Source organism: Coregonus clupeaformis, chromosome 28 (genome assembly GCF_020615455.1).
Source record: "Coregonus clupeaformis isolate EN_2021a chromosome 28, ASM2061545v1, whole genome shotgun sequence".
NCBI lineage: Eukaryota > Metazoa > Chordata > Actinopteri > Salmoniformes > Salmonidae > Coregonus > Coregonus clupeaformis.
Window position 1 is genome coordinate 21,228,780 of NC_059219.1, and position 13,255 is coordinate 21,242,034.

Consider the following 13,255-nt stretch of genomic DNA (forward strand, 5'->3'; position numbering starts at 1 on the left):
AATGCACTGTAGCGTTGGATTGCTTTGAGCAACATAGAATAGTGTTTTTAGGAATTTGCTATTTATGAAATAGGTTTATGGTTCTTCTAATACAAAATAATTGGCGTTACACATGAAGACATCACTTATAGTTGTCACATATTCAGAAAAGTATTTTATTGAAATTTTACAATCCTGTTTTTACTCCAACATGACATCTCCCATGCAGAAACGTGACAACTTCATATGATAAAACAACCTGTAAATAGTTTATTTTCTTGAGAAATTCACATTTCAGCCATCTCTGGCCTTCCCTTTCTCAAATGGCCAAAAATAGAATTTATAAAAAGGCAAATCTCAACTTCTCTCCATTCCTTATTCCAAAAATCTCTTTCCTCTCCTTCGGGAAAGAACTGAAATGTCTATGTTCACAGGAGCAACCACTAAATTAACTAAATCACTGGAGACAGCTCATGATAGTTTAATCATACACAAGTTATTAATCCATCTAACCAAGTTCAATTCACCACCAGCTTTTTCAGAACATTCTAGGTTGAATGGTTGATGCATGCTTCATATTCTATGAAAACAAAGTATTTCAGTAAATTATTTTTTCACTTGGTATAAACGGGTAGTAAATTGAACGCAGTGTTGCTATTCAGTGAATCTATTCAATCTATCGCTGAAGTGTTAAAAATTGCGCAATAAAAATGTAAAAGGTAATTTCCGATTGATGTGACGTGCAGCATTTACCGCGAATGCAGTCTCTGCCAACGTGGTTACATTGCCTTTACATTTTTATTAAGCTCTAGCGCTGAACTTTCGAGATATGGATTGAATAGAGCCTTAAATGGCGGAATCAGGAGGTATTGTCTAAATAAGGGTATTTTGGAAGCGATTTTAAAATAACACAGGATAGGGTTGAGTTGAACAGATTACTACATGCAAGGCTGAGAACTGTTGACACACTTTTGAGTAAATATACACCGACTCAAAATGAATTATCCTATTTCTACTGTTCTCATCCTTCCACTAGTAGTTATGCTTTGAAGGGCAATAGTAGCTGGTGCTTCATGGTATAGAAACCATGAACATTATCAGGCAGACTTCATGTCAACACACCTCTGCTTCTTTCAGGTACAAATCCTTTATTAGATAATCTCACAAACATAATGCCCCAATGAAGATGCGTTTCCTTTTACAGTTAAACTTTAAAATATTTTATTTGTAAAGAGAGAGGGAGGCAGAGACCAGTTCAATTGCATAGCAATTTAATCCAATGTCCAATAAGGCCTCTCTATCCCCGTCAAAAGGAAGAGGTCACGTGGTCATTCTCAATCAGAGCGTTTTATCGACCAAGACAACATCAATAAAACTATTGATAATCACTTACTATCCCTAATAGTGACCGTATTCAACAGGCATCATAACATCTTAAAAGGAGCCCAGTTTGCCCTGTCTGCTGGCTAGCTAGACCACTGTATGTCTCCATTCTAAACCACTAATTACAGTAAATTCAAGCAAGATGGGCTTTTTTCTCTTGTAACCAAATCCAATGTTTGTTTGCTTGTTGTTTAGTCCAAGGCTTCTATACTCCAGTTGGGGGTGGTACAGAGTTTGTTGTTGTAAACGGAAAGAAAAACATAACATGGGGAACATGCATGGAGCTTCCTAATGTAATGCCACATTCTGAGTGCTCACACAGACAGGCACAGATCTGTCATGACAGCCTACTCCCCATATAGTGTACTACTTCTGGCCAGAGCCCTATATAGGTAGGGGGTTCTATTCCCTACATACAGTAGACCACTACTAGGGATTTGGTCTGAGGTAGTACACTATGTGGGGAGTAGGGTGCCATTTGAGACGCATCCTATACAGACGCCATCCTCCATTTTAGGAGCAGGGTTCTACTACACATCACAATCTCTATCCACAGCATGGAGTTAGTTCAGTCTCGGAATGTCAACAGCAGCACGTTTTTCTCCCTCTTTCTCCGCTCCTCTGTCACTGCAGGTCTCGGTCTTCCAGGTACCTGTACTCAAAGGTGAACCCCTCCTTCTTTCTCTGGCCCCACTTCTCATAGTCAAAGTAGATGTAAGTGCCCTGAGGGAGGAGGACAGCATTAAAATCAGTCCTTATTTGTTATTTGTTGAACCTTCCATCAGGTACATGTTGGCTCAACATTGGCTCATTGTTCTATACAGACCCATGGTGCTTCCAACACTAACAGCAGAGGAGGTACAAAGGTTCTACTGTACCTGTTCAAACTCATCAGTGATGGTCTTGGGTTCTTCGTGCCTCTGGAACCACATCATGTACTTGGTGTGGAACCTCCACGACTGCTTCTTCAGAGCCTTTGCTGACAGGTACTGAGCTTTAGTGCCCTGAGAGAGAGAGAGAGCGAGAAGGAGAGAGAGTGAGCAATTGGACCCCACAGTGACTAAGTAAGAGTGGACAGCTGGGGGGGGATGGTGGTGTGTGTGTGTTACCTCCAGGTAGTAGAAGATGAAGAAGAGTGTCTCCGTGGACAGTCTCTGGTAGAACTCTATAGAGTCTGAGTGATGGGGGGGCATCTGATGATGGAATGGCAGGGTGGGGCACGGGTTCCTCATCAGGTATTGCCTACAGGAGAGAGTAACACAGATGTGCATGTTAATATCTACTCAGAGATATCCCAGTGTCTACAGACCAATATTCCGGCGGACGGCGTTCTGTTACCTGATCCTCTCTGAGTCTGAGGGGTGCGGCATGTGTGTCCAGGCAGACTCCTGCATGGCCTGCTGGTACACCTGGTCCTTGGAGAGGGGAGTGGGACCCAGGGGACACACCCCAGGGAAGGGGGGATGCTCACCTCCGACAGGGAGGGCTGGGGGGCCGCGGGCGTGCCGGGGGCAGCCGACGAACCAGAGAAGATGTCTGAGGAGTGACAGGAGAGGGATTGGTTGAGTTACAGCTGGTGGGGATATCATCAACACAGACAGATAATTAGAAATGATGTCACCTGCTACTGGCATGTGCTTTGTCAAATTGCATGAATGTTTATTTGTGTATTGCCTTAAAGATGTGATTTGGAATTTGTTAATTGAATTGATTCTGACCTCTGTCTGTGAGGTGCAGGTTGGGGATCTCTCCATCTAGACCTGATCCTAGTGCTGCTCTCTCAGCCATCGCCTTCAGAGAACTCAGAGGCTCCGGGGCCTGAGAGAGAGAGATGGAGAGAGATGGATGGAACAGACAGAGAGAGTGGGGTGAGGGAGTTTGGAAGAGCAAGGGGCAAAGATAAAAACAGTGAATTTATGAAAACCAATACACCCATTCAACAGTTCTTCCACCATGAGATACTAGTACAAGCTTGGTACCATGCCACCATCCATTCCCTGTATGGTGTGAAGCAAAACACTCATGCCTTCAGCTAGAACCCCCACGGCCAGCCAGTGACTGCACCAACACTGATGAAATAAATCTGCCAATCCTTGCTAATTCAACACTATACACAATCTTTACATTTTAGTCATTTAGCAGACGCTCTTATCCAGAGCGAATATAAGCACCTTCAATCTTATATTTCGTACGTTCTTGGTGTTTGGTGGGGGAACTAATCCAGCCACTTGGCAATGTCCATTTCCCCGTGACAGACATTTTTGGCTAGCACTGATATCTGACTACCTCAGATTTCTTTCAATTTTTGTGTGTATGCGTGTCTGTGTCAGAGTTCGAGATTGATTTAAATCTGTGTCTACGTGTCAAAACTTTCTGTTTCCTGTGTTAGTGGCTTTGTGGCTGTATTTAGGAGTGTGTGTGTGTGTAAGTTGAGTATGAATGTGTATATTTCCGTGTGTGTGGGTCTCTACCTGACACTGCTTTCTCTTTCGTGTGTTTGTGGCTGTAGCCATGGCCCCTGGCGGCTCTGGGGCCTGCGCTGACATTCTGGTCTCCATCAGTATCTGACGGAGGTCTGTAGGAAGCTGGGGACAGAGGGCAGTCTCTACAGGTTATTCTAACGGTATTACAATGCTATCATACATGTTCATTAACTAAGAAATAACAGAAACATAGTCATTTAGGAGAGGCTTCATCACTGTAAATCTCCTGAATAGCTGACAAAAACATATTTGGTGTTATGTGGTGTGGGAGTTTTGTGATGTACAGCACGTTTTGTGAGTTTCTTTTCTTTTCTTTTTCTTTCTTTAAAGTTTTTAAAAAATCAGTATTTTTGTGAGTTTGTTTGTTTCCAAGTTGTATTTGTATTTAAGACAACCACAATTTGGTCAGAATGGCTGCCGTGGAGGTTCTAGTGTTCACCAAACACTGTGTTCTCATACTGTTAAATGGCCAACTGTCTCCATCCATCTGTTGTACTGTAGAGGAGGCCATTTAACAATACCAGGACAAAGTGCTCATCTCTCAGCCTCACACCCCTGTCTGGCTGTCTGTCCTTCCACTCTGTCTCCTCTCACCTTGAGGCCCTCAGAGGCCTGTGTGTAGGAGTGGGGTCCGTTGAGGAGACTCCCACCACCGGGGATACTGTCCGAAAACGAGGGGGACGGAGAGCTGGGGGGCAAGGTGATGGAGCTGATGAGGCTGGGACCGTTGTCCATACTGAGGGAGGGAGGGAGAGAGAGGGAGAGAGAAGAGATATGGACATTTTTATCATCCAAAAAACTGAACAGATGATTGCGGTCTTGGATGAATTTGACATCACTTACGGCTGACTGGCTGAGGAGGTCAACGAGGAAGGCTGGCTGCTCTGTGATTGGCTGGGTGTGCTGAAGGCGGACTCTGCTGTGCTCTCTGCCACCACAGCACTGTAACCTGGGCCATGGGAAAGAGGGGGGAAACATCACTACTAATGCTCAATCCCAAATCCAGAAAAAGAAACAGACAAACCCAGACAGCCACACAGACACAGTGAACATACTTGTGCTTCCGTTCTGCTTCAGTCCACTGGGCGGTCTGGCAGGGGCTGCATTCGACCCAACTCCTCCTCCGATTGGCCCCATGCTTCCTCCATTTCCTCCCATTATCCCCACTGCCCCTCCAGGGGCAGCACCGACTGGGCTGAGAGGGATCTGAGGGGGCCCAGGGATCACACTCTGCCCAGGTACCAGGCCCAGGATCCCCCCAGTCAGGGAGCCGTGTGCTGGGCTGGACCCCAGCAGGCCCAGCCCTGTCCCAGCCCCGTTGATGGTCACTCCACTGGAGCAAGAGGTGGGGATGGAGGAGCTCTCCACTGAGACACTGGACTGGGTGGTGGTACTCAGACCCAGGCCTCCCGACGCGGCTGCCTGGGCATAAGGGGCATGGGTGGACCCAGAGAGCAGGCCTGCCATGGTGTTCAGAGAGGCAGACATGCCAGTCAGGCCCAGACCAGACATTGAGTTGGCACTGCTGGTCCCCGTCATGCCAACTTTACCCAGGCCCAACCCAAGGCCTAGGCTGGAGGTGAGGATATGCCCAGACGAGACCTGGGGCAGGGAGTTTGGGGAGGCTGAGATGGGTGTGGTGGGTGTGGGGAGAGAGGGGGAGGCGGAGAGGAGGGGGTGGTTGGGTGGGCTGGGGGTGCAAGGTTTTGTTTGGGGTTGTTGTGGTTGTTGCTGTGGCTGCTGGATTGGTTGCTGTGGAGGTTGAGGCTGATGTTGCACGGCGCTGCTGAAGCTTCCTATTAGACTGTTGCTTGTGGGAACCACAGGGTTGCCTCCGACAACGGCGGCCATAGAGACAAGAGAGGAGGAAGAAGAGGACGACCCGGAATTGGCGGACGAGGAAAAGGACAACAACAAGGAGGAAGTGCCGTTCTTCGCAGGAGACTGAAAATGACACAGCATCAGTTTAGTACAAACAGAACATGGAAACAGTCAAACTACATTTCTGAAGAGATCTAGTTCTCTGTTGAGCTATAAACATATATTATACAAGCTCTGTCTCACCTGACTAACTTCACTGTCTGTCGACCGCCCTCTCCTCTTATCGTCCTCCGAGTTCTCCTGCAGAACACATTCAGGCACAAACAGTAAATATCCATTTTTTTAAAATATTTTAGTCATTTTAGCAGACGCTCTTATCCAGAGCAACTTACAGTTAGTGAGTGCATACATTTTCATACTGGCCCCCCGTGGGAATCGAACCCACAACCCTGGCGTTGCAAACGCCATGCTCTACCAACTGAGCTACAGAGGGCCTGTGTAAGTATCAATGTACATGTTTTATGACACTGATCAAGTAAGTGATTGTATTTTCTTTACAAACAACCAATCAGTGAAGGCAGGTGTGCTTACAGCAGTGCAGGTGGCCGGTGATGGAGGGATGGGGGAAGAGGAGGTGGTGGAGGTGGGAGTGCTGCTCGAGTGGAGGAACATCTCATCCTCTATGTTCCCCATGCCCGTCGGAGAGGTGGCCACCAGCGCTGCAGCTAGAGAGGGAGAGAAAGAGGGAGCACAAAAGAGAGAAAGGAATAAATCAGAGAGAAAAGACTACTGGTTTATTTCAATGTTAAAGATTTTCAGGGGAACGCTAATATATGGTAAATATTTTTTTACAATCATCATCCAGACTCATAGAAACACCACAGATCAAGGTTGTCCTGGCTGTCTTCTAAACCGACAGCCAACCGAGCTAACAGATGTTGATTAGAGGACATCCATCCACCCAGACCCAACAGACGTTCATGAGGGACCATTCATCCAGACCCACAGCTGATAGCATGAGCATCATCATCATGATCATCCCAGGACTCGTCATCGAGCTCCTGGCTGTCCATGGGCGACTCACGGATGTCCTCCAGATCCAGGTCGTCGTAAATGAACTCGTTCTCCTCAAAGTCTGGGTCCTGTGATGACTCCATGTAGTACTCCACGTCGTCCTTGATCTTCTGGATGGAGTCCACCTGCACCGAGTCGTTGTCTAGCATGCGTAGGATGGTCTCCAGCATGCGTATGTGGTACCTATGCCTTTCTATAAACCTCTTTAGCTCCTCAATGCGATCCTGTTTCTACGAGACAGCCAGAGAAACAGGCACACGTGGTTATAAACTGTTCGGGTGTCTTTTGTAATGCAGGTAGAAGTCATTCTTAGAAACAGATCTCAGGTCAACTTGCCTTCCCCAAATCCTTTTAGGGGGAACTGCAAGACTGACCTTTGATCAGAGTCTAGGAGCAACATCTCCCAACCCAATACCTACCTGATTCATTATTATAAACTGGGTGGTTCGAGCCCTGAATGCTGATTGGCTGACAGCCGTGGTATATCAGACGGTATACCCACGGGTTTGACAAAACATTTATTTTTACTGCTCTAATTACGTTGGTAACCAGTTTATAACAGCAATAAGGTACCTCGGGGGTTGTGGTATATGGCCAATATACCACGGCTAAGGGCTGTATCCAGGCACTCCGCGTTGCGTCGTGGATAAGAACAGCCTTTAGCCGTGGTATATTGGCCATATACCACACCCCGGGCCTTATTGGTTAATTAGACTACATAGCAATAGTTCATGTATAGGGAATGAGAGGGAAGGAGACGGACCTCTTTTTCTCCTTTCTTCTTTCTGGTTTGAATGAAGAGGGATTCCACCTCACTCTCAAACTGGTCAACCTGCATGTTTAGAGTGTCTATCGTATTCTGAGGGGGAAGAATAGACAGAGTGGGTGAAAAAGAAGAACAGACCTCACCACCCATAAAATAAGCCAGACCCAGTGTGGACCATCCACCCCTGACCCATTGCTCGGTAGACACTACCATTATGCATGAGTCAAAATACCAACGGCTCAGAGGCTAGGCTGTTACCGTTAGCCAGTTTCCCGTCTCTTCTTTCTCCCTCTGAGCTGGGTCCACTTTCAGGGCGAGCCCCAGGCCTTCTTTAGAGTAGGCCTTCGTCTTTGTCTCCCGCTCCACCACCTTAAACCGCTCCATTTGCTAAGGAGAGAATGTCAGATGTTATGTCAGACAGAGTGAAATACCCTCTCCATGAGCACTGAAAGGAGTTGAAAGTAGGGCTGTGACGATACCAATGTCGCAATAATTTTCCATGGCAAAAATGAAAAAAAGAACTAAGCAGACCAAACCGTTTGGTCAAATCAAATTGTATTTGTCACATGCGCCGAATACAACGGGTGTAGACTTTTCGTAAAATGCTTGCTTACGAGCCCTTCCCAACAATGCAGTTTAAAAATTATCATAAAAATATTAACACAGGAGGAATAAAATACACAAGAATGAAGCTACACTACATGGCCAAAGGTATGTGTACACCTGCTCATCGAACATCTCATTCCAAAATCATGGCCATTAATACGGAGTTGGTCCCCCTTTTGCTGCTATAACAGCTTCCACTCTTCTGGGAAGGCTTTCCACTAGATGTTGGAACATTGCTGTGGGGACTTTCTTCCATTCAGCCACAAGAGCATTAGTGAGGTCGGGCACTGATGTTGGGCGATTAGGCCCGCAGTCGGCGTTCCAATTCATCCCAAAGGTGTTCGATGGGGTTGAGGTCAGGGCTCTGTGCAGGCCAGTCAAGTTCTTCCACACCGATCTCGACAAACCATTTCTGTATGGACCTCGCTTTGTGCACGGGGGCATTGTCATGCGGAAACAGGAAAGGGCCTTCCCCAAACTGTTGCCAAAAAGTTGGAAGCACAGAATCATCTAGAATGTCATATGCTGTAGCGTTAAGATTTCCCTTCACTGGAACTAAGGGGCCTAGCCCAAACCATGAAAAACAGCCTCACCAAACTTTACAGTTGGCACTATGCATTGGGGCAGGTAGCGTTCTCCTGGCATCCGCCAAACCTAGATACGTCCTTTGGACTGCCAGATGGTGAAGCGTGATTCATCACTACAGAGAACACGTTCCCACTGCTCCAGAGTCCAATGGCGGCAAGCTTTACACCACTCCAGCTGATGCTTGGCATTGCACATGGTGATCTTAGGCTTGTGTGCGGCTGCTCTGCCATTGAAACCCATTTCAAGAAGCTCCTGACGAACAGTTATTGTGCTGACGTTGCTTCCTGAGGCAGTTTGGAACTTGGTAGTGAATGTTGCAACCGCGGACAGACAATTTTTACAAGCTACGCGCTTTAGCACTTGGCGGTCCTGTTCTGTGAGCTTGTGTGGCCTACCACTTCGCGGCTGAGCCATTGTTGCTCCTGGACATTTCCACTTCACAATAACAGCACTTATAGTTGACCGGGGCAGCTCTAGCAGGGCAGAAATTTGACGAACTGACTTGTTGGAAAGGTGTCATCCTATGACGGTGCCACGTCACTGAGCTCGTCAGTAAGGCCATCCTACTGCCAATATTTGTCTATGGAGATGGCATGGCTGTGTGATCGATTTTATACACCTGTCAGCAGCGGGTGTAGCAGAAATAGCTGAATCAACTCATTTGAAGAGGTGTCCACATACTTTTGTGTATATAAAGGGAGTACCAGTACCAGATCAATGTGCAGGGGTACAGTGAAAGAGATGAGGTAGATGTGACATAAAGGGCAAAGTGACTAGGCATCAGAATAAGAACAAAGAATAAAGAACAGAGTAGCAGCAGCAAATGATGAGTGTGAAAGTGTGTGTTGTGTTGGTATGCGTGTGTGTTATGTGCGTGTGTGTGTTATGTGCGTGTGTGCGTATGTAATGTATGTGAATGTGTGTGGGCTGTGTGAGTGTCAGTGTAGTGTGTGTGAGTAAGTATACACTGAGTGTACAAAACATTAGGAACACCTGCTCTTTCCATGACAGACAGACCAGGTGAATCCTGGTGAAAGCTATGATCCCTTATTGATGTCACCTGTTAAATCCACTTGAAATCAGTGTCGATGAAGGGGAGGAAACAGGTTAAAGAAGGATTTTTAAGCCTTGAGACAATTGAGAGAGGGATTGTGTATGTGTGCCATTCAGAGGGTGAATGGGCAAGACAAAAATACTTAAGTGCCTTTGAACCGGGTATGGTAGTAGGTGCCAGGCGCACCGGTTTGAATGTGTCAAGAACTGCAACGCTGCTAGGTTTTTCACGCTCAAAAGTTTCCTGTGTGTATCAAGAATGATCCACCACCCAAAGGAAATCCAGCCAACTTGACACAACTGTGGGAAGCATTGGAGTCAACATGGGCCAGCATCCCTGTGGAACGCTTTCGTCACCTTGTCCCGATGAATTTAGGCTGTTCTGAGGGCAAAAGGGGGTGCAACTCAATATTAGGAAGGTGTTCCTAATGTTTTGTACACTCAGTGTATAGTGCGTATATATAGTCTTGTGAGTGTGCATAGAGTCAGTGCAAGATAATAATAGTTATCCAATAGCTACCTGGACTATCTGCATTTATCCTTTTTGGACTAACTCCTTTGACTCAACACATACGCTGCTGTTACTGTTTATTATCTTTCCTGTTGCCTAGTCACCTTATCCCTACCTATACTGAACAAAAATATAAACGCAACAATTTCAAAGATTTTACTGAGTTACAGTTCATACAAGGAAATCAGTCAATTGAAATAAATAAATTGGCCCTAATCTATGTATTTCACATGACTGGGCAGGGGTGCAGACATGAGTGGGCCTGGGAGGGTATAGGTCCACCCATTTGGCAGCCAGGCCCACCCACTGGGTTGCCAGGCCCAGCCAATCAGAATGAGTTTTTCCCAACAAAAGGGCTTTATTACTGACAGAAATACTCCTCAACACCCCTCCCCACTCCCCCTTAGACGATCCCACAGGTGAAGAAGCCGGATGTGGATGTCCTGGGCTGGTGTGGTTACACGTGGTGTGTGGTTGTGAGACCGGTTGAACATACTGCCAAATTCTCTAAAACGACATTGGAGGCAGCTTATGGTAGAGAAATTAACATTAAATTATCAGGCAACAGCTCTGGTGGACATTCCTGCAGTCAGCATGCCAATTGCACGCTCCCTCAAAACTTGTGACATTTGTGGCATTGTGTTGTGTGACAAAACTGCACATTTTAAAGCAGGCTTTTTTATTGTCCCCAGCACAAGGTGCACCTGTGTAATGATCGTGCTGTTTAATCAGCTTCTTGATATGAGACACCGGTCAGGTGGATGGATTATCTTGGCAAAGGAGAAATGCTCACTAACACGAATATAAACACATTTGTGCACAACATTTTAAAGAAATAAGCTTTTTGTGCATATGGAACATTTCTGGGATTTTTTTATTTCAGCTCATGAAACACGGGACCAATACTTTACATGTTGTGTTTATATTTTTGTTCAGTGTATATGTACATATCTACCTCAATTACCTCGTATCCCTGCACATCGACTCGGTACTGATACCCTGTGTATATAGCCAAGTTGTTACTCATTGTGTATTTATTCCTTGTGTTATTATTTTTCTATTATTTCTCTCTGCATTGTTGGGAAGGGCCCCAAGTAAGCGTTCCACTGTTAGTCTACACCGGTTTGAGATAGGGTCAATGTAGATAGTCCGTATAACCATATAATTAACTATTTAGCAGTTCAATGGCTACGGTCCTTTAAAACCCTGCTGTATGTAGAACATTGTGTGCTATAGCTTGTAAAATAAATAAATGTCACAGTGAACAACATAATGATATTTGCTTAGAAAATTAGGGATGTCTTCCTAAAGAAGTTAAATCCGCTTCGTGTTTTGTTTCCTTGCCATGGTACTAACAAGTATCGCAATACTGGTATCGTCCCTGCCCTTGTCGAAAGGTTAACACAATATGGTGGAGACCTATCCACTCTTTTCTCCTATCAGTGTTAAACAAATAAATATTTTTGGAGATTATTACCGTCTCTATGACCTTGCGATTCTCCACTAGCTGCCTTTTGTCTTTGATCTCATTTGATGCCACCCATGTTTTTATCTGATCCCTCAATCGCTGCAGGAGAGAAGATGACAAGAAAACAACAATTAAAACGTAAGTAAAGACTCATAGCTTTTTTTCAGTGTGAGCAGACAACATGGGATATTAAGACAGCTTCATATTTTACTTACTATTAGTAAGCAATTAGTCTTACCTGTAACTTTTTTATCTCTTTTTTAAGGTCTGCCTCATATTTTTCCTTTTGGTTGGCATTGGCTGCATTGTGAAGCTGTGAAACAAAGTAACAAAGATCAGTTTGTTTGATAGGAGAACAAATCATTCTGGTTCATGTACACTGAATACGCAATGCATAGTGTTGTTAAGGAGTCCTCACCTTCTGCCAAATGTCTTCAAACTGTTCTACGCCTTCAGCTACCTTTTTCAAACATCTGTCAATTTCACCTGGGGAGAGGAAAGAAAGACGTCATCATAAAAATATGACAATATATTTTACTGGACTAACATATTACATTGAATCTCTGAAAGATTAATCCAATAATTGAAATAACTGATAGTCAAAAGAGTGTGAGAGGTCAGTGTCCAGTCCATTACATGCATTATTGCTCTATGGGACAGTTACCTTGGAGTTTTCTCTTGTCAGCCATGGCTTCACTACGACAATGTCCTCATACCGTCTTTCATTGTGAGAGGGAGATAACAGATTAGCTAAAAACACAACAATGCACACAGACACAATGGACATTTATTGCATTGTATGGTTGAAATGGTATCTAAGTCCCTAGCTAGCTTCCTAGCATCAACTAGCTACAGATAATACAAACACTTGCAGCGAAATGCACCTCGGCTTAGCAAAGAATTAACATGCTGCTCATTTTAGCGTACATCACTATTTTCATCAATCGTAAAAACAGTTCAATAGCTGGCTCGCTGGAAATGTCAGCAACATTAGCCAGCTAGCTAGCTAACATAGCCAATTCACATGCTGGTTGGCTGGTTTCGACATCTCATTCCAATGCAATTGCTATTCAATGCATGAACTGTATATATTGCGATTATATTTTGGACACAGTTGACGTTATGTTGGTAATTGTCTTAATGCTAGCAAATTTATCTAGCTAGCTACTGCAATCACAATGCTAGCTAGCTAGCTAGCAGTTTAGATAGCTGGTAATTTAGGAAAATTAGGGAAACTGGGTCAACCAGCTAAATTCACATTTGTTTAAGACATTTACCTAGGGTTTGGGCTTTTCGTTTGTCTCTTTCAATTAAAACTAAAACTAATTCCCCAGTCTTCTTTACTTCCAATTTTTGTTTTCTTTTCGTCAATCTGGCTGTACAGTACACTAAAGATGGACGGTAGCTAAATCCCACCCACAAAATGTGGATTACGCCCTAAACCCTACCTCCAAGCTATGATTGGACCAAATTCTCCACCGTCGTTGGACAACTTCCGCAGGTATACTTTCCCGTGATTGGTT

The 13,255-nt window shown here is 45.0% G+C and overlaps 1 protein-coding gene across 1 annotated transcript; it reads right to left on the reverse strand.

Moving 5' to 3' along the window:
- Positions 1 to 1,104: 1,104 nt before the first annotated feature.
- cnot3a (CCR4-NOT transcription complex, subunit 3a) lies at positions 1,105 to 13,163 on the reverse strand. The gene is given in 20 exon segments (XM_045208734.1): positions 1,105 to 2,085; positions 2,241 to 2,366; positions 2,472 to 2,604; positions 2,701 to 2,809; positions 2,812 to 2,898; positions 3,081 to 3,180; positions 3,834 to 3,947; positions 4,440 to 4,581; positions 4,689 to 4,794; positions 4,901 to 5,789; positions 5,910 to 5,966; positions 6,258 to 6,391; positions 6,751 to 6,970; positions 7,504 to 7,599; positions 7,765 to 7,893; positions 11,742 to 11,831; positions 11,971 to 12,045; positions 12,151 to 12,218; positions 12,397 to 12,451; positions 13,010 to 13,163. Coding segments are annotated over 19 exon segments (2,799 nt in total). The 5' UTR covers positions 12,422 to 12,451; positions 13,010 to 13,163; the 3' UTR covers positions 1,105 to 1,986.
- Positions 13,164 to 13,255: the final 92 nt, after the last annotated feature.